This window comes from Lutjanus erythropterus, chromosome 20, assembly GCF_056507025.1.
Source record: "Lutjanus erythropterus isolate fLutEry1 chromosome 20, fLutEry1.hap2, whole genome shotgun sequence".
Lineage (NCBI taxonomy): Eukaryota > Metazoa > Chordata > Actinopteri > Lutjaniformes > Lutjanidae > Lutjanus > Lutjanus erythropterus.
In genome coordinates, this window is record NC_139336.1 from 23,560,578 (window position 1) to 23,587,249 (window position 26,672).

General features: G+C 40.5%; 1 protein-coding gene and 1 long non-coding RNA gene across 2 annotated transcripts; both read right to left on the reverse strand.

Moving 5' to 3' along the window:
* On the reverse strand, positions 1-22,637 carry agpat2 (1-acylglycerol-3-phosphate O-acyltransferase 2 (lysophosphatidic acid acyltransferase, beta)). Its single transcript, XM_084746270.1, has 6 exons — positions 22,099-22,637; positions 10,944-11,077; positions 6,238-6,413; positions 5,102-5,197; positions 1,300-1,372; positions 1-1,154 (listed from the first exon to the last, which is right to left on the reverse strand). Exons 1-6 carry the CDS (start codon positions 22,272-22,274, stop codon positions 997-999), a joined length of 813 nt encoding a protein of 270 aa, XP_084602396.1. The 5' UTR covers positions 22,275-22,637; the 3' UTR covers positions 1-996.
* A 2,260-nt stretch (positions 22,638-24,897) lies between these two features.
* Positions 24,898-26,255, reverse strand: LOC146308538 (uncharacterized). The gene is made up of 3 exons (XR_014772634.1): positions 26,131-26,255; positions 25,902-26,039; positions 24,898-25,146 (listed from the first exon to the last, which is right to left on the reverse strand). It is a non-coding gene; the product is annotated as an uncharacterized LOC146308538 (long non-coding RNA).
* Positions 26,256-26,672: the final 417 nt, after the last annotated feature.

The following is a 26,672-nucleotide window of genomic DNA, read 5'->3' on the forward strand; positions in this document are numbered from 1 at the left end:
TTGCTGCTCAAAGCTGCACGCAGGTTATTTCTAATCTTTTGGAGACGAACTGAAAGAAAGCACAATGATACACCAACAATGCACAACACTGAAATCTGATCAGTCCGCTTAAGTCCATTAAATCAGTACAGATGGGTGCTATTGTTATACACTGCGTCTTGTGACCTTGAATTCCTCGCTTTCTGACATCATGAAGCACGTCATGGAGCTATTGGTCATTGAGTTGAAGAGCCAATATAGATACAAGAGTTGAATTCATAAGCGACAGAACCAAAGAAGTCCTCGGCCGACCGGTGTCGACCTCTCACCTCCACACACACACCGACCCCACCGCTCGTGGAGACCCCACTCCCTTTGTCTTTAGGCGAGAAAATGGAATGCAGAAAGGGGGAGAGCACGCGAAAAGGAAAGGAAGGGAGGGCTGCTTTGAATGCGTGTGTGTGTGTGTGTGTGTCTAAAAAGAGCTAAAACAAAGGCAGCATGAGAGGAAACAAGAATATCCAGATATTTATGAGCAGAAAAGAGACAATGCCAAGATTTGTCTGCAAAAAAATAGGAGGAAAAAGGCCAAAAATAAAAAGTACAAAATGGTGATAAAGTAAGACAATAATAAAGCTTCCAAAGCAACGATGAAGGTGGACAGAGCCATCCAAAAAGGCATGCATGAAGAACAACACACATCCATACTGTTCGGCTTGCCGTCCGTCACTCCGCTCACGGCGTGCAGCTGCAGACACAGTGAGGGTCGGGACTGACTGTGCTGTATGGTTCAGGCCAGAGGCGGACTGGACCAGGCGTCAACTAGACAAGAAGAGATTTCATGACAGAGAGAGACCGGTGTCATGTTGTTTCCTGGCCAGGTGATGGGACGACCTGGGGGGGAGAGCGGGGAGGAGGAGGAGGAGGAGGAGGAGGAGGAGGAGGAGGAGGAGGAGGAGTGGATCTCAGACGGGGGGACATATGAGGAAAAAGAGGCAGGGGTAAATGGTTAAGTGTTCAGTGCCTCAACGGCCCGTTGCTCTGGGTTACGGAGTCAGAGATGTCCAAGAAGGCAGAGCGCATCAGGTTGAAGGATTTGTCGGACAGGGACGACACGTCCTCGGACGTCATCCCCTTTGTCTCAATCTTTGGGAGGATCTTCAATCTGATGATCCCTGAGGAGTCACAAAACTTTACTGTCAGACGCCTCAGAGAACATCCAACTAGCTTTTTGCAAACAGACACAAATGTCATGCACAACAATAAAAAGAAAAAACAAAACAAAACGGAGGACAACTGAGGACAATCAAACTTAGTTACCTGATTTGAACTGCTTTTCTTTCCGTAGGTAGAAGTTGCTGTAGGAAGAGAAAACGACGGGTATGATGGGGACCTGAAAAACAAACAGAGGAAAGAATCAAACAGTGATCAATAACTTATATGAATCAAAAAGCCTTGGACAGAATCATCTCTATACAAATGCTGTTTACATAATTTTAACAGTCGGTTTACAGTGTTATTTTTGAGACTTTTCTCCAAGACAACAGGAAAAAACATTTAAAACTATGATAATTCTGATATTTTCTCTCAAGGTAACCCGTCTGCTTCCAGCTGCTACCTCAGGCTGGCGCTGCAGCACACTGCGATTACAGCTGCACAATATGATAAAAAAGACATACTCCAATTATTCTGACTGAAATTACGATTGCCATGTGCAATATGTTGAGAGTGAGTGATCATTTTGCATCACAAATTTCACTTTTAATCAATTATTAATTAATTACTGAATTAATCGCCAACTATTCTGATAACCGATTAAAAGTTTGAGTAATTTTAGCTTCGGCTTTGGGAAACACTAGTTGACATTTTTCACCATTTTCTCACTTTTTAAAATAAACAACTGTTAATTGACCGATTAATCAACTATGAAAATAATTATCAGTAGCAGCCTTAAATATCAATAACCTCTAAATAATAATTAACAATTTCCCTTGAAATGAATGGAATTAAAACAAAACTGTAAATGTATATTGTACATTCTGTGGGTCTCGCTGTTTTGCAACTGCACACTGTTTGTCCAGAGTTAATGTCCCTTGCGGACGCTCTGTTTCAGATCGGTTACGTATCAGGTATTGAACCAGTATAGCTTCATCTCAAGTATCATTTTGGTATCGAGTATCATGATACTAAACTTGGTACTGGTATCAAAGTCAAAGTTTTGGTATCATGACAACACTAGTCTGTTGAACCCTCACACTACAGGATCATTTGGGCAGATGACAGCCTACAACTATCAAAAGGGGCAAACTGGACACAAAAACTGCCCAATTACCCTCTATTGTAGGGTCAGCATGAAGTAATCTGACTCTTCAACTTTACATTTGACCTTTCATTCTTTCTCCTCAGTCAAAAGATGAGAAACAACTCGAAAGAAATGCTTGACTGAGCCAACGTCACATTCCCCCTCTCTCTCTCTCGCTCTCTCACACACACACACAATCAGCACGACTCTGACTCTCTGACTATCTCCATCTCCTCCACTGCTGCTAATAGAGGCCGAGTTGCTCTCTCGAGGCCCCCCAAGTGGCCCTTCAACAGGACTGGCTGAGCCAAACGTGGCTCCCCCTGGGGGCTGTCCTGCTTCCACTCAATCTGGCCAGCTGGGTACAAATGGAAAGACTGCAATGTAACTCGGCAGAAGCAAACACGGAGAGAGATAGAAATAGTCTACGTTCACACAGGAGTGGTCCCGAGTGTGAAGCAGAGCCAACAGGGAAAACCAAAACACAGACTGTTTTCTCCAGACCTCAAATATTCTGCCATCTCACGCAAACACATGAAGAGCAACTCCAAATCATCTGTTAACATTCAAACACTATTTACGTATCATATGAGCAGATACCAAACTGTAGAGCAACTTTAGAGAATATCAGTGTGTCTTTTCATAAGAAGCGACAGGGCTTCATTTTTCTAGCCTCTCAGCCTCACCTGAACCAAACTGATATTAAAGGGATAGCTTTTTTTTAATTAGATGTGGGGTTGTTTGAGGTACTGGATGCTGGTTGCCACCCCCACCAGTTTGGAGAAGCAGAGAGGAGTAACAGCGTAGAAACGAAGCAATGTACTGCTGTGGACAGGGTCAGCAACAAATGGTATTTTAGTCACAGGGAAAACAGCCATCATACAAACCAAAAAAAAAACATTCTCCAAACCAACCAAACTCCACAGGCAATATTAGTAATTTTACCCTCCAGAACACAAGAGTTGCTGGTGTACCGCTGCCTCAACCTGTTATTTTCTTAGTGTTATTTTGTAACGTTGGTGAATCCAAACTAACCTTTTAAACCACCAAAGTCACACAATAACACAAACAAGTTGACCAAATGAGGCAGTGGTACACCAACAGCTCTTTGTTCTGACAGCTAAAATTACTGATTTTGCCTATGGAGTTTGGTTTGTTTGGAGAGAGCGATATTTAGCTTATATAATGGTGGTTTCCTGTCAGAGAAGGCTGCCTGATGGCAAAGTAAAGCAATGAAGGTAATCTAAATATAGCATACACTTACTGATATTGATTTTTTTTTTAAGGTGGCTGAAGTATCTTTTGCTGACTCTGTTCACAGCAGTTCATAGGAAGTTCATTCTGGTGCTCCTGTCTGCTTGTTCAAACAGGGGAGAGTCACCACAACTGTGACATTTCACTTTTCACTCTTTTACACAGACTTTTTTTTTCTCAAACTACATATTAAATATCTTGTGTCTGCTATCATAAACCACCTGAAAGTTTTTCAATAGAGAAAACAAGTTGTGTCAATAGACAAAGGAAAGTGTGAGCTACGGTTGCAGCGCGACCAAAAAACGGCATTAAACAAACAGTTTTCACGACAAATCAACAATATTTCAGTCAAGCAATTGTTTTTAGGTTTGTTTCATTACAAGGATGTGATCATATAATGTAAAAAACAAAATTATATGACCGTTGGAAGTACATTGATCACACCTGTAATCAATTTGGCCAACTTGATTTATGGAAGTTGTAAAATTACTGTACGACCCTAATCTGATTCGGACTAAATTGAATGACTTCTGACTGACTTGTCCAATAAGAGCTTTGCTTTTTGGGGATACTAACATAATAATAATGTGTTGAAAATGAGCCGATGAGAATGCAGCATACATCATTGAGTTGATGAATCCTACTGCTATTTTTTGGGAATGTTTAGTACAAGACTGATGTGATGACATTTATGTAGCAAGAGAAAACACGCACGTTGAAACTGTAACACTCTCTCCAACTTCATACAAATAATCTGAACTATCCCTTTAATCTTTAGCAGCAAGTTACCAAAAATGGGCTCACACACAAAATTTTTGCCTGGGGTGAACCAAGTTGCGGTTCGTCGCCAGTTCTAATTCAACAACGAAGCTTTTATAATTCATTCCACCTGTCTGACCCTGAGCGAGCGCTACGAAGCATCAGCTCGAGGGCAGAGACCCCCCACCTTCATGCATGCACGCAGAGAAGCAGCTCATAAACACACGCAGCTGAGCTGCCGATCACTCTGGAGTCGGTCTGTGTCTGGAGGTGCGTCTGCTCGAATCATTTGGTGCAAGGAGTTGGGGGAGAAGTCGCGCCACGCACAGCAGACGACAATTTCAGAGGTGATCGAGACAGAAATACCACAATGAGGCTGCTAATGTGTAAACACATCGAACAGTTCTGACCATTTCAAAGCATTCCTGCTAATAACTCTGGCTGATTCTGCGCCGTTTATGCATGCAACCATGTGTATACTGGATATGGTTAAGTCATAATGTTGCCTTGTGCCAGATAAGGTTGCTAGCTCCCCCATGTGTCTAGAAACAGCACACTGCTGGCAACTTTACCCCTCTTTCCTTCAGGAGACAAAAGTTGGCAGGAACACAGCCTGTATCATCACAGCCGCTTTTGCCAGCAGGATTAAGTGAATGAACAGGAGGAGGGTGTGAATATGAAGTGTTCACTCAATTCACATGTGTATATGTACGGGACAGATAGGACAGCTTACACTTGCTCTACTCAGAACACAGAAACCAAAACACAAAAGTGAATTTTAAGGTGATAAGAGGAAAAAGTACTGACTTGTGCCTGCACTGCCAGGTGGAAGGCTCCTTTTTTGAAGGGCAGCAGGTCACCTCTCTGGTTTCGCGTTCCCTCTGGAAACACCCACAGACGAATCTGCAGAGATTAAAGGACAAGGGTTGGGAGGAAAAACAGAGATTTAATCTTCCCATGTCATCCCCACTGTGTCAAAGTCCAGTGCCCACTTGCAAAAAAAAAAAAAAACACTTAAGCTAAGGTTTCCCTTAAATTTTCATCTAAACGTGATTTAAGAAAAATGACATACTTAAGATATTGTAAGGGAATCACTAAGTGTTTGCCCTTAGCAACTTAAGCATTCCCTTATGTGTTGCTAGTAGGTCCTTTAAAGTGAGACAACGTGTTGAACAAAAGACAACAGCTGAATTTATAGTGATTGAAGAGGAGAAGACAGCAAGACACATTTTTCAGGACTGAGTAAACCCACTGGACACGACAAGCGATGTGCAACTTGGTGAGAGAGGACAGATTTGACGTTAGCGCTAGCAACCTTACAGCTAGCTAACCAAGTATTAACATAACTGTCTCATATTTATGTCAGAAATGTTATCACATTAAAACACACAAGGTTTTGTCGACTCCTGTCGATGTCTGTCTCCTTTCTAGTTGTCACAGTAATATTTTCAGAGTTAGTTTCACAGCAATATCTCCTGCATTGATTTTGTCGGTGACTTCTTCCCACATTTTCTCCCTGTGCGCATTAGTTCTGGCTGGGTTAAATTTACTTATTATATGCATCTGCTTTCCATATTCTTTAAAGAGGACAACATTCTCATTTTCTGTCCAGTTAAGCTTTCTTTTTCTTTTTGTTTTCTCGTTATTGTCCATTTTGGAGAAGCTAGTTAACATGCTGTAAAGGAGCTCTTAAGGATGATGATGTTATTCAAGTATAACCATGGTAACTAAAGTATGAACTTAGTATGAACTTCGACAAGGGGACAACCTAAGAGGCTCTATGCAGCACTCTTTAACTTCAACTTATTAAAACATATAATCAACCTTTAAAAAACCATATAGAATGAAGCACTAGCTGTTCAGGGATGTTAACACTGTAAACAATTTTGATCATCACTAAGATAAACTTCACTTCTTCTATCATCACTGACGACATCACTTGCCTGGTCGTCCAACATGGTTTTGGCGGCATCAGCCATGACACTCTTGGCATCGCTCGTCTTCTTTCGATTGATAAAGACGATGCCACCCAGCCAACAAATGAGACCCACTGTGCCGGCGTAGATCAACTCCTTCTTGGCAATCATGGTGCAGCGGTCTGGCAAGATCTCCATCAGGCCTGAGAAACAGAGGAAGAGGAGCTCGATCACAGGAGTGAATCCAAAAGATGTCAAACAATTGGAGTTCCTGTATGTTCGCAGTATTTAATTCTTAATGTGTCATTAATGAGAACCACAAATAACCAAAATGTATTCCACCACATTACCTCCAAGTTCATGCATAATATTTTATATAATGTCATGTCTGCCTGATTGATTTCAGTATGTGACCACGGCCATGAGAAATAAGACTCAGCTGATAAGTAAGCTTTGTTTTCTACCATGAAAATTACATATCTGACATCATATGCACCAATACCGATTATAGATGATATAGCTGTGACAGGTAATATCAGTCAACTGATACACTGGTCTGGCTCTGAAAAGAAAATTCTATCTAAACTTCAAGGACCAGTGTGTACAGTGGCATCTAGCGATGAGCTTGAAGATTGCAACCAACTCGCTTCACCCTTCCCTTCCAAGTGTGTAGGAGAAACTACGGTGGCTGTGAAAGGCCCCATCTAGAGTCAATGTTTGTCAATGTACAAACTTTCTCCGGTGTGAACATACATCTAACTGCAGCCCTTGCTAGTGGTAGGTTGCTGTGTAACACCTTGGAGCTTAGAGTTAACGGTAGAGTAAGTCGGACTTGTCAGCTGATGTTTGTTAACACTCAAGACAGGTAGTTGATTGTTGAGTCTCATTCCCAGGATGTCAAATACAGACATTTTAGGTTGGTAAATCACAAATCATGAGGAAATGGGACAGTATTGGCTGACAGTGGGGTCTCTGTGGATGCAGGCGGTGTCACACACTTCTGGTGGGTCGTGGGTGATGACTGAAAGGAATCATTTTTGTACGAGTCTGTGCATTGTTTCTTGGGAAAAATCAAGCATTTCTCATTCAGCCAGCATTGTTTATATATAAAATCTATTAACTAAAACACTTATCCATATTTTCAGGTGACAATACATGAAGGAAAACTCATTTATGAATGTTATATTCAATTTCTTCCAATTTTTTTTACCAACAGATTACTCCTGAATCTTACAAACTAGACCTTTAATTATAAGATTTAGAATTTACACAGCAAAATACAAGTACTGACAAAATCAAAAGGTGAATAATAAGCACAGCTGTAGTTTTGGTCACATAAGCAGTATTACTTTTTCAAAGTTTGAGAATTAAGAAATTTATAGCAGATGTTTGTCATCATCTGGCCCTGATCCTAATAGCCAGTTTGTTTGCTTTACAATTGACCATCAAGTCTGAATTACATATTTGGTTTGTTTTTTTAGTAACTTTATTTCACAAAAATTTTATGTATTTTCCACAGAAAAATATATAATCTGCCCTGGTAAAAAAAATGCATGACAGATTAAAAACTGAGACCCTGAAATATGGTGTTTTTGTAGGGTTTTGTTAAAATAAGGAGCATATAAAGCAGAAAAATAAATTAAATACTAAATGCAACTTCCATGTGCTCAGTTTGGGATGAGCTTTGGCCTTTCTGTGTTATCACTGTGTGGCCTTGTCAGAGCCCGGATTTCATCAGGTATAAAGTCTACTGATGTAATACCTGTGATGCTAGAAAAGAAATTCCACTTTATTGATGGGAGTTTATCTCCAAGAATTGCGCTAACATTGTGAAATCAGACACGTTTCATTAATCTTCGTCATGCACAGGCAGCTGGTGCAGAGGACAGAGTGGTGCAAGATGTCAAACACACACAGGAGGAGGCAGGAAGTAAGAGCCTGTGGAACAAAGGACGGAAAAAGCAGATGAGTCTATACGACTAGAGTAAGAAAAAAGCAGCGCAGAGGCAAAATTACATCAGAACAGAGAGTGCTTGAAACCGAGCACTCGCTGTGGAGGTGAGGGATCTTAGTTCCTTCTCGTATCACATCAGCTCCAGGATGAGCAGCTATTAATGGCTGGGTGTAGCAGTTGGCATGGCAACTTGGACGCCAAATCAGACTCACGCTGAGTTTTCTCAGCGCTAATTAGATGCCTAGCTCTCCCCCTGCTGCCACTACGCTGGCCCCGAGCCTGCCCTCATCACTCACCGGCACTGAAAAACTCTATGGAAAGGAAACATACCTCTGCAGACTAAGTGTCCTCAACACTCAGATTTAGCAGAATGAGACGACATGCCCACACACGCAAAATCATCAAACTCAAGAAACCGAATCAGAAGATCAGGGAGCTGAAACAAGAATCAACGTGTTCATAAATCCATGCTTACCAACTTTAACTGCTATTATAATCAGCTTTTAACTCAGACTGCGTCTTGTGAGCCCAGGGATGAATTGTCCTATTTTTTTTCACGTATTGATCAATGTCTTCTTCTGTAATCGTCTGTGTCAAATCAAAACAAAACATGTCAAAATAATCTCTGTGGTTTCATGGCAGAGATTCGTTCTCCGTTTTGTCAAACATCCATTGTCACCACAAAGCTGCTATAATCTTACATCTGTCCCAGTTTTAGCAGAACAATTGTCTAACTGACACTGCACTCTGTCTTAGCTCCCAAAACCAGGGAAGGTGGTTCTTCTGAGAATAAGAGGTTTAAAGTTTGGATGTGATATTAAGTCCTGGAGGGGCAGCAGGGTGGCACCAGCCATGTCTTCAGCTGTCCTAAACTGATTCATTCGAGTCTGTTCCTGCTCTGTTTGGTGGTCGATCCAAACCAGACTGTAACTAATGGCCAATGTACACAGGATCTGGCTCTGTCCCAGCTGCTGGAGACAATCCTGCTCTCTGTGATCACAAATACTTTTGTTTAATGCAGCTGAATTCACAACATCTTTTTCTGTGTCTGTTGTCAAACAAGGGAACGGGTATGAATTTGACTGCAGCTCATAAATACCATGAGGTCAAAATGAGTGACGACAGAAATTTTGAAGCTTCAAAAAGGTTGTTATATTCAATAAAACCAAGAAGCATCGACTCCACATTTAAATGAGCTGCAAACATGTTTATCTAAAACAAGAAAATATCTTCTAAACTATAAATGAGGCTGCTGCAGAACAGACATCTAACTTCAGAAATGTTTTTTTTTTATTGAAGCTGTTACAAAGCCGAGACTGAGCCGGGATGCAACGCAGCCGGATGCTGTGCTCACTCACTTTCAAAAAAGTTGAGGAATTAGGTGAAATGTAAATTAAACAAAAAATGCAATGATTTGCAAAATCTCTTTTGCCCTATATTAAATTGAATATAGTACAAAGACAGGATGTTAAATGTCCAAACTTATTAACTTGATTGCTTTTTGTAAATATATAGTCATTCTTAATTTGATGCCTGGAACATGTTCCAAAAAAGTTGGGGCAAGGTAATCTTCTGTCGTTTAACAACACTCGGCCAGCGTTTAGGGACCAAGGACACTAACTGTTGAAGTTTTGAAAGTGAAATTCTTTCTCATTCTTGCTTGATATACGACTTTAGGTGCTCAGCAGTCTGGGTTCAACAATACAACGCACATTTTCAATAGGAGACAGGTCTGGACTGCAGACAGGTCAGTCTAGTACCGGAGCTCTTTAACTATGAAGCCACTCTGTTGTTGCACACGCAGAATGTGTTTTGGCATTGGCTTGCTGAAATTAGCAGGGACGTCTCTGAAAAAGACATCATCTGGACGGCAGCATATGTTGCTCCTAAACCCGCCACGGGCACCGACACACCCCCACACCATCGCAGATGCTGTTCTTGAAGTTAGTGCTGATAACCGTTGGTTCCAACCAATCCATGCTAGTGAACAGCTGAGCCTGAAGGATGCCCCATTAACACCCAGTCATGATCTGAGCCTGATTTGGAGCAGGTTAAGGGGCGTGTGTCTGAGCCCATCAGCTCCGCATTAAAATCCATTTAGGTCAGTCCACCAGTCAGTAGTTAATTGTCTACTGTGTGAGGGGACTGTCAGTGAGCTCATCCAGGTCAACAGTCAGAGCACTGAGAGCAGGTACAGTATTTCAGCAGTTCGTGGCTGAGACCTTCTCCATTACAATTAGGGCTGGAGCAATTTGAAAATATGTCATTTTGCATTGAATGCATCGATGCCTTGGATTAAACTGCTCCGCCTGGTCAGAGCATGGATTCACCTGCAGAACATCTGAGACGGAGACTCAACAGTGTGTTTATCTTTAAGCTCAGCAAACTCAATGCGACTGAAAGCAGAAAAACTGCTCTGCACGCGTGCTGGAAGCGAAGCACCGAGTGATCAGTCCTCTTGCTGCAGCCGTCAGCACCCAAGTGCGATATATCAGGATTATAAACGCATGGAAAATGCTTCTGTTAATAGTAGTACTTAAAATTGATTTCCTAAAAGTTTCTTCATTGTCCCCATGTTAAAACTAATGTCCTGTTACACCATGCTTCATCTAATTGTAAATAACAATTTGTTCTCAATGATTTCAGATGCATGTGCATCATTGACTAAATATGTATGAACTGTATGCAAGTTTTCTGCAGGCCGAAGAGAAGAAAAATCTGTAATTTTGAGACAATGTAAAAATATTTATCTTTATAATTAAGGTAGTACAGTACCCACCCAAAACATCCAGGGAGCTCTGGTGGTTGGAAATGATGACGTAGGGTCCCTCCGTCTGCAGATGCTCCCAGCCGCTCACTTCAAATCGAAGACCCAGGAAATACTTCACATGACGAACCATGAAGCGGATAATCCTGAGGGGGAAAAAAGGTTAATTACAGTGCTGGTTAAGTATAGGTTACAGTTCACAGTCATGTGAGCACAGTATGTAGGCTGCATATTATTAACCACAACCCTGCGTCCAAAGGTTGGAGGTGGAATGTTTAAAGCCTGGTAAATAATAAAGTATTATAGTGAAAGTGCAAGAACATCCGCTCAGATATTTAAAATGTGACTTAAATTAGACAATACTGGCTCGATCATCTTCAAAATACAAGATATCTGGTAGACTGACCAAGCACAACATCCCCATTAGGGTTGTTTGTTTCTTGACTGGTTAAATAATTGCCTATAGTAAATGCGTTCAACGCTCCAATAAGCTTTGAGAAAGAAATGTCCCACCATCTGCCCGTCTGCAGGCAAAAAACACAAAATCAAAAATATGACTTCCTAATGTAATTTCATGCCACCAATCTGGGGATTTATCAGATCGAATTAATACTTTTATTTGTTTGCAACTACACTCTAAAAAGCAGGGTGGCGAGGCAGGATTTGGTTTCTTATGCAGAATTGCTGGCTGTCTGTAAATAATATTATAATGAGTTATAATAGACCTGCTCTAGATGAAAGTGCCCTGAGATAACTTATGATTTGGTGCTACATAAATAAAATTGATCCTCTTAATTGAGCCTCTTAATACACAGTATTTTTTCGAACAGTATTTAACATTATAAATTAATAAATTCTGCTAAATTTTAACGGCTTTCTGAGTGTTTTCTTAGTGTTAGACTAGTCGACTAGTCTAAATTAAATTTTGCATTTAATTGACAGGGGAATTAGTCACCAGGAACATCCCTATCTCACACATTTTACCTTTTTCAGGTGTCAAAAAATTGTGTTTTGGCTCTGGTTCAGCGATTTGGATATTACACTTGGTCACACTGCGATTTCAATAACACTGCAATTAGTTGTGCAGCTCTATTATCAACTAATAAACTAACTGTTTCAGCTCCAACAGACATAACTTTTACAATGTAATTTCTTAAAGCTGTGTTAACTAAAGAAAAGCTGACTAACACATAATATCCTCTATGGTTTGCAGTTGTTACGGTTTAAATGATAGCAAACAGTTGCCTACTTTTGCATCATAAAGCAACATTATCATTTACTGCCACTTGGCACATGGGCGTTTTTCAAGCTCTGGTTAGTTCTACATCAATGCCTGAGAAAAATATCTATGTTGTAAGTTGTAGCTATGTTCAGCTGCAGCTGCCCCTCAGGGAGAAATTAGTCTAAGTTTGAACTCTTCACCAGATAGTGCATTTTCTCTGTGCCATTTGCACTTTTCCAGTTATCATTTCGTGTTAATATCAAGTTATTTAATGGAGCTTCAAGAACTGTGCTCAGGTCCAAGATAAATTTTCCTCACATTTTTCCACACTCATGTTTCCTGTTTCTGTTCAGGGTTTATCTTTTGGGACTTTTAAATCAACCTTTGTAGAGACAAAGATGATAACAGCTATGTTAAGACATACCCAGGTGACCTCTGCCCCGACTTGGAGGAGTTTCATTGGGATTCTAAATGACCAGCTCCAGGGTGAGACCTCTGCCACAATCTGCACATGCTTTCACTTACATTAAATGAGATCCTTTCTGACCGAGCGATCACATCCGTGATTTTCTCTTTGGCCTCTTAAACATGTTCAAAAGCCTGCCCTGTCCTCAATCAATACAGTTTCTCACCTCAGACACACTGAGCATGGCTGCCAAATTTTAATGTATCTAAAGTCTGGTGTTGATGTGTCAGGCTGGACAAAGAGCCTTGGTATTTTATTTCCAGGCCCATTCCACACCACAAACAGCTACTTATGTCTCCATTCCTGTCCATTATCTGATCATCATCCGATCAGGTCTAAACTCTTTCCCCTCTTGGAGCCAAAGAGAGAAGTGTAGCTGCAACAATATTTAATTTGTGCAAAACTGCTGTCCCACATAGTGTTTATCTCTTGATAAAATATGGAAAATTTAAGATCAACTGTGAGAAAGGTAAGTTGCATAAATGAAGAGTGGATTGCAATCAAAGGGAGTCACAAGGCCTGCAGACAAGATAGTTGCTTAACAGGGTTGGATTGGTTTCTGATTTTGCCAGCCCAGTCCACAAGTTTAGAACGATTTGATTTTATGCTAACTAGCATTTTTCATGTTGAAAGATTTTGGTAATTATAGCAACATTAACCTTTTCAGTAAGTCCATAGCAGGAATCAAGAGCTCATAAGGCTGGCAGAAAATTACAGGTTACATATATAAACCAAAAGGGCTGGGACAATTCACTTATCTCCTGATTTTTCCATTCAGGACCATAGATCATGGCTGATATTTCTGAAAACAATGCACATCATGTGCCAGTCAGTCATGTCAGTCAGCAGCATCATTTCTATATTGCATTCAAGCTATATTTAGCCATTTCTGCTAATTATGCTAGTGCCGTAAGAAAATAATAAAATAAAATGAGTAAAGCCCCTGGAAACTGCACACAGCACAAATGTGAACCTTTAAATTAACATCCCTCTGAACAGGAGAAGCTGAACAGTGGACCAGAAAGGTTAAACCGCCCACTTGACGAGAAAGGGAGGAAACTTCCAGGACAAGCACAGTGAACTTGCAGCAGTCACGACAGAGCTGGAAGACAGGTCCCACAAAGACGATACTTGTCTTATCAAACTACCTGACAAGGCGGCAGAGTACAGCAATCACTGGCTTTCATTATATCTTCATTCATAAGCATAAAACCTATTCCAGGACATAGCATCTATTATCATCTGCCTATTTATTCTCTCATGTAGATTTTGTCAAACTCTCTCAGATTCATTATTTCAGAGATTACCCTCATCAGAAAGCAAAAAAAACAAAGACTTTGCAAACATTTCGGGAAGGCCTTTAGGGATTTTATTGTAGATAATGATGCTGCTTTATAGGTGCAATCAAAGAATGTATAACTATCGCTTTTGTTTCTCACCCTAATTGCACAAGACTGGGAAAAATGACTTGAAAATTAGCTGCAAAAATTAGAACAAGCCCAGCGGAAGCCACTTGGCTTCTCTGTTGATAGGAAGAAAGAAATTGATTCAGTCAGGGTCAGTTCGAACTCTCTATTAAGAATCAAAGCTGAATTTGAAATTCATACAGCTAGAGGGAACTATTATTTTAATGGACTACATCCAAGCTGCCTTCTGGCTCTGACTTTAAAGAAAAATGATTTTTTTTCTGATGTCATGTCAATTTCTTCTGACTGCCCCTGAAGAAATAATTTCCGTGTTGTGGTCGTTCTACCCTGAACTCTGTATGTCTGAAAAATCCCCAGACAAAGTGAAGATAAGTTTACCTTTGACTGAATTGAGAGAGGCATTAGGCCTGGAAGAGAAGAGAGTTAGTAGAAGAAAGGGAAGTGAAAGGATTGCTCTGGAGTTCTACTTCACCTTTTGGGATATGCTGGGACAAAACTGTTTCACCGGTCTAACAAAAGTTTTGGTGGTTTTGGCCTTCTGTCAAGAACCACACATGACAGAGCTTGTTCACTGCAGCCAAACAGGATTCATGAAATCTCGACTGATTCCATATAACGTGTCGGCTGCTCCTTGTGATTTATTCTGTGACGGACATCGTCTTCCCCTGTATGAAACAGTTTCAATTAGGTCCAGACTTCATCAAACACACCCAACTGTTATGTAACAATTACTCTGAGAGGATTAAAAAATGTGATTTACATCGGGTTGTAAATTATAATTTAAATGAACAGAATAATAACATGATCAGGCTTTCGCAGATACAACTGCTCTCGCCTTCCCACCCAGACCAAAACATCAGTTAGCACATTTTTATCCAATTAAATTCTTAACGATTAATCATTAATCACTGGTGTTGGGCCGATGGACAATGGCATCATCCATCGCGATGGCTGACGGTCACAGACCACTGAGCCGTCAACCATCGTAACATCATGGTTTTCCGTATTTGAGGTAGTGTGTCCACTCACAGTTGTTGCCTAAATTCCATTTTCAATGTGTGGGAGAGAAAATAAAAACTTTCAGACCGAGTACAGTTCTTACAATGACTTTAAGAACTTTTTTTTTCTGCAGATGGTCACTTTTTAAATGTAACAAATTGTTGTTGATGTTTCCTGGTGCCAGTATAACCACAGTTACTGTACACATTAAATTTTTGGGTTATTTGTAATAAGTTAATGTGCTCATTTTGTGTGCTTTAAAGAAGCTGTGCAGTTTACTGTGTGCATTATATATTTCAGTGGGAATAATTGCACATTATTTGCAGAATTAAGTTTACTGCTACATACAGTGTTACAAACAATAACTACTTTAATTATACATAAACATGAGCAGTCCCTCTTGCATGAGAGCTAATTAGTTCCTACCTGCCATTGTTTAGGAGGGACAGGTATAGGTGTGACAACAGTAGTGTTTACCCTGCTGTGAAACCTTAAGAGTGAAGTGTGGTGTATCGCACGGTACTGTCATGTCATTTTGGTGAAGATTAGCAGGAGAATAAAGAAGAGAATCCTAAGAGAAGTTGTGGCCGGTTTATAGCCCATTGCCAGAAGGACTGCAAAACACTAGAAACCAAGAAAAGAGGGTTCAACAGTTGTGGCAGTGGTGCTTTTTCCTTTGTTTTTGGATTAATTAGCCAAGGCATTCAAATAGTTTACACCTGGTGGGAATTATCGGACAGCGGTTGGGACTTGCAGGTGTACTCTGTGAGTTTATTTAAGTTTTAAGTTGTTCACAAATACATTAAAACAGAAAACAAAAGAAAAGAAAAATACAGTCCACTACCATAGCACCGACTCAGTTTTAATACAGTCACAACTTACTGTCCAGACCTGCACCTGCTGTTTGGACACACAAATTTCCCTATGCAAAACTAAACTGTACGTTTTGGATAACAGTCTAGTTGTTTTTCCTGTGCAACACTCAAACACAAACCAGCTTCTGTTACACCACCGACTTGAATGACCTTCCCTCTCAGGGAAAATACAGAGTCACTCCCCATCTTCGGTCTCAGCCAGAGAAATCATCTCTGCAAAAAATACAGTACCTCATGTCCCCTCCTCATCAGTGACTCATATCCCCTCTCAAAACTCTTCCTCCTTTTCCTGTCCTTATATGCCCTCATTTTATAAATTCCTTCTACCAATCTCCCTGTAGTTTGTCGTTTATCATTTTAAACTTTGCTTTTATATTTGTTATCTAGGAATCCACACATTTCAACCTTGCCCTATTCTGGATTTAGGAGCTGCAGGTAAATACCTAGAAAGCTACACGGTTATAATATAAACTGCAAATCAAATACTTCCAGCTTTATTGCACAATGCAAGCCACGATAACCTAAACAAAATATTGCAAATAACGGGCTCCATGTTTATTGACAGTGTATAGATACGATTATCAAACATTTCCAATCATCATTTCTGATATTCTGTTCCAAAAGGAAGGATATTAAGAGAGATCAAGGCTCTTGTTGTGGTAACTCTCTGAGGCTCACTCACTATAATTATGGATTTAAAAACAGCAAAGCCACTTGGCACATTATAATAGCCCTTATTACACACTGATGCAGAGCTGATTATTTTTCACTTATTCACTTGAGGATGGAAAACCTAAGAGAGCACTTGTTTGGAAAGGAAGCTCAACCGCTGTTAATGAGGGTAGTACGGAATTGCAGTTATAATATTTTAGCCTTGTTTTGATGTCACACGTGTTGCAGACGTTGCTGTTGCTGAGACCCTGCTCTCATAGCCCATCATGCATTACAAACATTAACAAGAAGTAACAAAAGGGTTGCTATATTAAGTTCCAAAACACCAAATGTTGCTTTGTGTTACCCGTTTTTAATCACTGGTTAATGTTAGTGATCACTAATAGTTTGAACCATGACTGAGGTGGCTTGTACATTTCTTCACTCCAGCTGTATTTTGCTCAGATTACATGGGACACTTGTCCCCTGTAATATATTTCAGCGAAGAGTTGCGATGAACACTCTTGGTTTGCGCTGCTTAACATCAATGATTTACAACACAGAACGTAGACAGTGGATCTGTGACGTCAGTCTGATATCTGATGATTAAAATACATTAGGTTGGATCAATCCCATCTCTTTTGCAGACATCATCTTGGGCTTTAGGAAAGACTGTTCAACATTTTTCACCATTTTCTGATGCTTCAGAGAACCAAACAATTCGTCAATTTTTCTAGACAATAATCGGCAGATTAAACACTCATTTCTCTTAAAATGATTTTCTAATAAGCCTTTATATGATGATTGTACGTTTATGATTTACAGTCACTCTACTAGCTCTTGCCACCCTTAAGTTTTTCACCATTTATAAGATGGGCTGGGTAATGATAAACCAGCATAGAAATGTGCCTTCTATTTGTGGTAATCAAATCAAAGTGATTTCAATTACTATATCATAAGGTATAGCTCAAAGTGTCACAATAAACCAAGACACAAGAAGGCTCTTGAACTCATCACTTGTGTTCATTATCTTGTGACTCTGCCTCATTCAATTATCTCTCACTGATGGCTCTCTGGAAGTGAGGCTCGCCGTGCACAGATGATATACATCTGACTGGTAGTCAACTTAGGTGAAGCAACTTTAACCTTTAAACCAGAATGCAGTCTTACAGGGTTATCTTTCAGTGCAGCAGTATTGTGATAACACACTCAGACCAGTGCAAAAGCAACTCGTTATGCAATGACTTGAACTGAGATTGTTCAAGGGGAATGAAATAGCCTTGGTTGGATTCTTTTTATGGCCTATCCGGTAAGCTTTTCCTCTGGTTCGTTTCATTGCCAGTCTTTAAATACGTTCCATCGTACATACAGGGCATAATAACATTTAGGCTGATCTGTTACCAGCATCGATTCAATGCCATCTGGCCACTTGTGGATAAAAGGTGAGCCTGACCTGTTATCCCTAAAAATATTGTACCAACAAACAAAGATATCAGTTCTGAGGCTAATTCAGAAGCTAAAGGTCAGAGGGTTGTTCAAGACAGAATGACACAAAAGAGGATTAATTCATTCAGAAAGGCAGGGACAAGAAGAAGTTTCACTCTTAGTGCACACAAAAACTAAAATGAGGATTCTGATTATTTCAAATAATATAAAACACTAAATATCTACAAAATATAATAGTGAAAAATTAGGCCAACAGAAAAACATGAAAAATAATAAAAGGCCAGGGTTTCAACATGAGACTGACCCTTCAAAATAAAATTTGCAATGACCGTAATGAGCTCAACCCAGCAGCAGGGATCACATGACTACATAATTACTAAGAAATCTATTAATAAGGAACTTTGCCAATGAAGAATTATCGGGAACTGGAAAAGACATGATTGGCTGGTAATTTCTGCTCTCTAGCCTAGGTCTCCTTGCTAATTGACTATATTTTAAACGAATCAATGAGAAAACTTTTCATGAACACCCTGGCAGAGTGTCACAGAGCCCTATTTGAGAACCACTGAATTAAGCTATCAAGACTTTAAAGGTCAGTCATCCACTCATGGTCTGAGTGACAACATTACTCCATGGTCAAACAGACAAATACTGATAGTCTCCCACTGATGTTAAAAAGCCATTACACAGTTTGGAACCTGAGCTCAAGCAATTGACAGAGAGAAAACTAAGACTCTGTAGTTTATCTGTTGTCATGAGAGCCTGACTGATAATTAAAGTTGGAGTCTAAGCCAAAAGTACCCTTTCACATAAGTGACAGGTAAAACTGTGTGTCTGTAGACACAAAGACTAACAATAAACTGAAAGCCAACTAAAGTGTTTCAGGAAATTCAAGCACAACATTAACTGTAACTTGAGTTCTGTGGATGCTCTTGACTGTGGAGGCCTGTTCCTGGCCTGCCATAGTTTACTGTGTTACATTCAAGTCCTCTAAGTCAGCTGTGAAGCAAGCAGACAACCCCAGAACTGAGGCCTTTGTGTCCGCGTCTGACAGCCAATGTCTGTGACAGACTGCTCTGTCCTTGATGAATCACAGGGCTCTTTCTGCCAGAGCTGGCTCATCGTGTGTAAAATGTGTGCATCCAAAACTCTATTCACTCCCTGAGCAAGGTCTGACCCCGATTCAGCCGCTTTGTCACAGTCAACAGGTCCAGATAACCTTTGAGCTGACAGAATGGTACACTGGTGCAACATGACACCACCACAAAGGCTAACGTGACAGTGAAACGGTTATTCCTAGAGCAGTGAGGCAGTCTGACTGTTGTGAACTGACAGGGCTGCTGTCAGATCAAGGCAACGTGAGGTTGCATTGAGGATGGACCTCAAAACTATTCAGTAACCCAAATCTAATCAGGGAAAACATGCCATCTGGCATTCATCTCTTCGAGGTAATTACTGGAATGCAGTCAGTTGTGTCTAGCAATCCATCCTCACAATCTAAGTTTAACCACAACTACAAAAATCCCCTTTGCTAGAAAGTGGACACGGACACTGAAGCCGTACTACATTTCTACATGAACAGGTATCAGTTGACCCGGTCAGTGTGCGTGTGTCGAGTATAAAATGACACGCTTCCTGAAACGATAAGGTCGAGGGGTCATTCCTACAGAGCCAATATCCGCACCATTACAGAGGTGTAGTTGTTGTTAGTGGTCCTGTGGTCCTAAGACTGCAGTAAATTTTAGGATGTTTCTAATGTTCAGCCTAGGTCTGGGAGATAAAGCGACTCGTATCAGCAAGAAACACATCATCAGTAGACAGAAAAATGCTCATGAGGGTCACTTATATGGAATAAATGCAAACCGCCATGAAAGCACGTAATGAATACACCCCGGCTCATAAACATGCCACATCCTTGACAACAGGGAACACTAAGAGTGACACACAAGCAGCCAATCATTTAACAGACAAACCCAAAGTGTGCTATCCCTAATCGCAGCCTTTCCCTAGGTGCTACGACTGACACACATAGGTGTGTTGTTCGATTGCTCCATCGACAAGCGAGAAACAGCGTGGAGTGATACGTGAAGATGACAGATGCAGACAAAAAAGGACAGGTCGGCTCACCGGTATGCCATTTTTTTTTTTAGTGGGACAACTATTAGAGGTTGTGGGGCTTGGGCACTGCTCCTTCACCTCAGGAAAATCTGGAAAGCGATGCTGGAGAGAGGGACTTCTGCTTAGCCTGCTGCTACCACGACCCAACCACTAATAAGTGGAAGAAAATAGATGATTAACTATCAGAAAACCGTTGAGAGTAAACAGACCAGTGGTACAATACATTTATGTTATCACCTTAGCCACATACACCCAACTCGCATTACATGGAGCTCAGTAATGTAACATTACTTCTTCGTGTTTCTTTCCTGTGGCCTGATTGGATGCCGTTACATTTGTTAACACACAGTAGATCTGTGGATTTAAGTGTTGTGTTGATGGGAACGGTTACTGATAAAATTAGTTGATTGAGGAAATAAAGGGAAGTAAACTGATTCATACTTTTCAAATGGCATATTTTTTCATCTTTGGACTTAGAGTAAGGTATCAAATATTTTCAGGTCAAAGGGCTCATGTCCAAGTGAAGTCAGGAGTCACTGGTGTTAAATTCCAAGTCAACTTAGTTAAGTCTTAATTAATTAGGTGGACACGATACAAGTAACATCTTTTAATACAACGTTCAACACACCATGATCACCACTTACTGTGGCCTCAAAAAACTGAATCAACACCTCAGTCATACACTTTCAAGAAACACTGAAAATAAAAAATCTTCATAAAGATAGGATAGGATTTATTGCAGGACTATAATGCAAGATTGCACAATTACAGTGCACATATATATCTTTCATAGACACACTGACAAGTCAATGGATACATACTTGTATCAGTTATCTTACCAACGCTGGTGAATCAGTTTAACCTTTTTTTTCCTACCGTTTCATCCAAAAAAAAAAAAAAAAGCAGCTCTGACACCACTGCTAGCAAAACAATGATAGCCTTATTTGACTTATGTGATCTCCTCATGTAACTCTGCTAATGTCAGGCATTTGGCTGGAAGGAAAGAAGGTTAGCAGACATCCATGGAACAGAAAATATAATATAGACAATTTCTGTTGTCTAAGGCCAGTATTGTTTTACCCAGAACATATCATGACTTGGTTCGTAAGCACCAAGTAAACACGAGCGTCATGTTAGCATTCCTGTTTTCAGCTAGCTAACATGCCAGCGCTTATACTGCCAATGTGTCAAGGGGGCTAACTTACTGTTAGCATATGTGTGATTAAAAATTCAGCATGTATTTATTTATTTATTGCTTCCTACTGCTTTTAAATTTCACACAAATGGGCAGGAGCTCTCTGAATACAGCAATACTGTTATGTTAAGATAGCCCTAGGCTGCAATAAAACCGGTTACGTTGCTAGCAAGCGAAATATGAGATTGTCTAGAAGGGAACCCCAGACCTGTGCAAGATCTCGTGAGAGTGATAATTTTAACCCAAACAATGGTCTTTCCCCAAACTTAACATTTTTTAATGTCCCTGAATCGAAAACTATCATACCAAAAATGCCTTCACATTATGTAACAAATAAGTTTGTCAATTTGAGAAATAGAGCACACAAATCTCGCGAGTTTTACAACTCGAGGGTTCCAATGTAGAGACGACTATCTGTTAAATATGAACTACAGCTGCAACTACCGCTTTTGTCTAGAAGGTAACGCCAAAACCGTACAGATCTCGCGAGACTAGTCATTTTACCACAACCCACAATCGTTCCTTAATCTTAATCAATCGTTTTTTTTGTCTCCAGGCCTACCCATATGTTATTATGTTACAGTATAAGACAAGACTATTTTGTAAGAGGTGTTAATGAAGAAAATACGCTTATGAATCACGCGAGACTTTCGCAAAACAGGGGTTCCCTTAAACACACGGCCGTTACTAGCCAGCCTGCTAGCATGCTAACGCGGGCTAGCTGTCAGACGGCGCTGCGAGCGACATTTATTATGCAAACAAACTCACCTCATGTTTTCGATGTCTCTGCCTCCGCTTTTCAGTATACACAGGGGGATCGTAATCAGGGCCAGACACATCATCCAGGCGACATAAAAGCACTTTTTAAAATAAAAAACAAACGTGCTGCTGGTCCACATCAGGAGTGGAATCAGCAGCAGCGGTATCATCCAGAGCACATCCATAGCAGCCAGCGACCCACACCACAGCAGAAACTCTCACTGCCAGCCAGCGACAACACACGCGGTGTGATTGAGGAAGCCACTAAAACAACCGCCCAGCTACGGTGCAAGAGAGACGGGAAGCACCGTGACCCTGATAAACATTACACAGTCGGAAGTATTCCTTTGGGGGCACCCTGGCGATTGCAATGCTCGTCCCTGGCTGCCCCAAAATGAACATGTAAGGTTGCTGCTGCTGCTGCTCCTGCTCATCTGTTGCTAAATGGCATCATGAGGTGGAGTCAAGTCGTCATCGGTTGTGTTATTTTTCCATTTCCTGTTTCTGGACCACCATGTCTGATGTCACAAGCAAAAGACCAACAATTATGTCAGCGCACGTCTATTTTATAGCTAAATTACTTTTGGTATTGGGGCAGACTGGGAACGGTTGTAACTTTTCTTGCCCATCTCAGGCACTATTTGGATTAGAGCAACCAAATATTTTTAATTGCTATTCACCCATACCAATTGAAGGTGAATAAATGACACGTCATCTACATTTTTTATTTGAAAGAAAGTTGCAATTGACCCAAACCCTAGGAGCAGTTGCAACACAATCACGGGACGATTGCAACATCTCAACAATGCATTACATTTCACTCATTAACTTTTGTATTCTGAAAAAAGTGTGGTGCCTGTTATAATTGTTCAGGCATTCTTTGCAAAGAACTTGTGTGAGCACGTGAAATTTGCAAAACATGATGAAAAGAAATTTAAAAAAAGACGAGATTTTTGTTGCTGCAATTGTCACTTTTCACTCAGTCTTTATTTGAAAGGAAGAAGTCAGATGTTGCAACTGACCCTAACCCTGGGGAAAGCTGTAACATGGCCGAGAAATGGTTGCAGCATTTTAAAAATACATTAGATTTCATAGATTAACTTTTGCATTTTGTCTCAATAAGAATAGTACTGTGAGAATATCGGTTCCTCCAAGATTTTGCAGGCAGTTTTGGGGATTGATGTGCAATGTGTTTTTGGCAATGAAATTACAGGAAAATTGCAAATGATTTATTTATTTGCAAAACTGTTTAAAAATCAAAGGCAATTTGTATATTTTAGTGTGGGACAGGAACAACTGAACAATTTCCAATGCAACAAATTTTACAAAACATGTATTTACTGCACAAAACTACCACAGTGATTAGTTTGTTAGAAATATTGTTCTGTGATTAATTATTAATTATTTTTTCCATGATTGGAAAATAAGACTTGTTGCAGCTGTCCCCAGTCTACCACGACCATTAAACCATTTGTGCCAATCATTTTAATCCACAGTCAGAACTCTTGTAGGGTATTTGATATAAGTTTTATTTGGCCAAACACATAAAATTTCAGCAATAGTGGGCCTACATGGCCTCACTCTCTCCACAGAACAGTTTGACAGCCGATTACAGAGCAGCATGTATAGGTCTAATTGGATTAACAGTGATAATCCAATCCTTGGGTGTAATCTGACACTGTCCAGTAGCCTTGACCATGAAGTTTCATCCGTGTCCAAGAGCTTGACTTGACATGATTTGGGAGATTAGGATCAATCAGTGATTAATCCTGATTTAATATGTGCAGTGATCCTAATCATTGGCAGGCAGACTCTAAAACTTGGCATCAGTCTGCTCATTAAAAGCGTGAGGCGGTCTAATTTGCACTTTAAAGAAACATTTAATGTGTGTAGTTACCAAAACCTAATAAATAAATAATATTGTCTATATGGGTTTAAATACAGAACAATGCTTCATACAGATTCAGGGGGGGGAAAAAAACTCAGAGAACGCTTAATTTAGCCTAAAAAACTTTAGTAAGGAGTCTTAGGTTAAGGAAAACCCTCAGATCAAATCTGACCAAGGAAAAACAAAAACTTTCATCTTAGTGAGGAGGTGTGGTCGACCTTGTTTCTAGGTTTATGCCGACTCTGCTGATAAAAGTAGTGACAGACCCAAGTCATCATGGATGCACTGTTGCAAACATCTTAATGTTATAACTTTCATACTCAGTCAACTTTATCAGCCTTGTCTGATTTTATTTTCATTTGTAAAAGATTTCATAACATTCCATTGTTACATTGCGAGAGCGCACAGAACACCAGAGATGAAGCCGGAAAGTACCGCCGGCTCCTCAAGTCCAAGACGCTGGAGATCGATGCCTGCAGGGAGATGAATCAAGCCCTGAAGAACCACCTGCAGGAGGTGGAGGAGAAACAGAGCACGGAGATCTCTGCACTGCAGGACAGGACAGGCCCGAAAATATCTCGCTGTGCAATAATTTGTGCATTTCCACATTTTTTGACTATTGAGATGAGTCTGACTGTCTGTTTCCAGGTATTAAGCATGCAATGACATCCCAAAGCTTAGTTGAGATGCAATTTTGTCCAACTAACATGTTACACAGTATTTCCAGTGTTGTAATTGTGGGATTAAAAGGTAGAATACTGCAGGATAGTTGATCTCCAAAGCGTCTAGAGATATATATTAGAAAAGGTTCTGTAGGTTGGAACGGTGCTTTTTGCTACACAACTGTGTAAAGACGTATTTACTGCTCAATCCAAATCCTGCATAATATGCCTTTAAATGAATGCCACCAACACCAATGATTTAGCATCTTCCCATTTACTTGTGATATGTGTTTTATTCTGTTAGGAAGCTCCTTGAAGGAGAAGAGAACCGTCTGAATGTGGCGCCCAGGCCGACGTCTATCAGCATTTACTCCCAGGCCGTGTACGCTGCTCCATCCTGTGGGAGAATTCAGCTCTCCCTTCAGTCTGCGGCTCCGTACCTGCTGACTTCCCGCCTGTACACTTCAACGCTCGCCACAGAGGAGACAATATCAGCAACATCCAACTCTAGAGCAATGGAAAAAAAATGGAAAATTGGTACTGGTACTTTTTTCTTTATAAGACCGTATTGCATGAACTGAATTTATATGTTCTCTACTGACTTCTAAAAACAGCAGTGGTTAGGACCTTCAGTCATGTGGACAAATTTTGTATTGAATTCCTCAAACCTGCCTCATCTTTGGTGAAAGTGCTTTTGGAGTTTTTGCAGCCTCATCTTGGTGTGAGCTGAAGAGCCACCGTAAACTAGATCATTTTAATTTGCCGTTTGTTTTGAGTCTGTTGCTCATTTCCTTCATGTGAAGTTAAGTTTTTTAAGTTGAGTTTTTTTTTTTCCTTTTATGTGATACTTTTTATGCAGCTGTCTTGGGCCCCGTTTCCCAGAGCCTTCGTAGCGCTACGTGCGTCGTAAGTTGTATTTTAAGGTCTCCCTTAAGGTTACGGGCTGTTTCCCAGAGTTGGGACAACCTTAAGGGAGACCTTAAAATACAAATTACGACGCACGTAGCGCTACGAAGGCTCTGGGAAACGCGGCCCTGGTCAGGAGTCACTTGTAAAAGAGACTGACCAGTGTGTCTCCATGGGAATATTCCTGGTAAACTTAAGGTTAAATAAAATAAAGATTAAATTGTATAGGCTACCAACAGTTTATTTTTATAGCACATGAAAACAAGAAACTTCATTTTAAAAACTTAACTAGAATACGATAGCAATGAGGGTTATATTGTAAAAGACAAAAATGTTTCATCAGCCGCCACACTGACCTCCTCCACAGAGATCGCTGCATCTATGCGCAAGTTAGGCAGGTTGATCACGTAATATTTCCCTTCAGGGGTCTTCGGTTTGCTCTGCAAGAGGCCTGTACAAACATCATAGCTCTCCAGGGCCACATCCACGTCTCCCTGACAAAAGACAAGAAAGACAGACTTACAAGTCACACCTGGCTGAGCTGAGCTGAGTAGAAAGGACTACTACTAAGCGTGCAGACCTTACCTGCAGGGCCAGGAATCATGCCTTAAGCTAGTAGACACGCACCATGGCATGCAGCCAGTCCCCCTCAAACAGGTCTTTCTGGGATGAACCCAAGGCCAGGAGTAACAAATCCCTCTGAAAGTGCTGGTCCATACTGACGGGGCTGCTGGGTTGGGGGAGGCTCTAGAGGAACTTTGGGTCACGATACTCTGACAAGTCAATCCTGCGGCCAAGACTCGGGGGTGTGGTCTGTACACAGCAAGAAGGCTTTCACCCACATGCTTCCATCTGAGATACAAAAACAACAGTTTGTTAATATCAGCCCAAAATGTCTGAAAAAGAGACATCACTGATTCACTGTAAAAACACAAAATGGGAGAAAACAAGTTATTACAGCCATTGAGGATAAAGGTTGACTCAAGGTTTGCAAAACTGACAGTGTCTGAATATGAGATGGATTCTTTTGAAAAGATCTCTAAACATTATCACATAAAAAATAATCTGCTTTATAGATACTTGTAAATAAGATAAAACCAAAAAAGAATCATTTTTCAAATGTCATG

Bases quoted from the DNA above. Each gene is read 5' to 3' on its own strand.
- agpat2 (XM_084746270.1), bottom strand. From the start codon at position 22,274: ATGGATGTGCTCTGGATGATACCGCTGCTGCTGATTCCACTCCTGATG. The intron at 11,078-22,098 runs GTGAGTTTGTTT...TTTCCCCCTCAG, and splicing joins AGAGACATCGAAAACATGAG to GATTATCCGCTTCATGGTTC. The intron at 1,373-5,101 runs GTCAGTACTTTT...TTTGTTTTTCAG, and splicing joins ACCTGGCAGTGCAGGCACAA to GTCCCCATCATACCCGTCGT.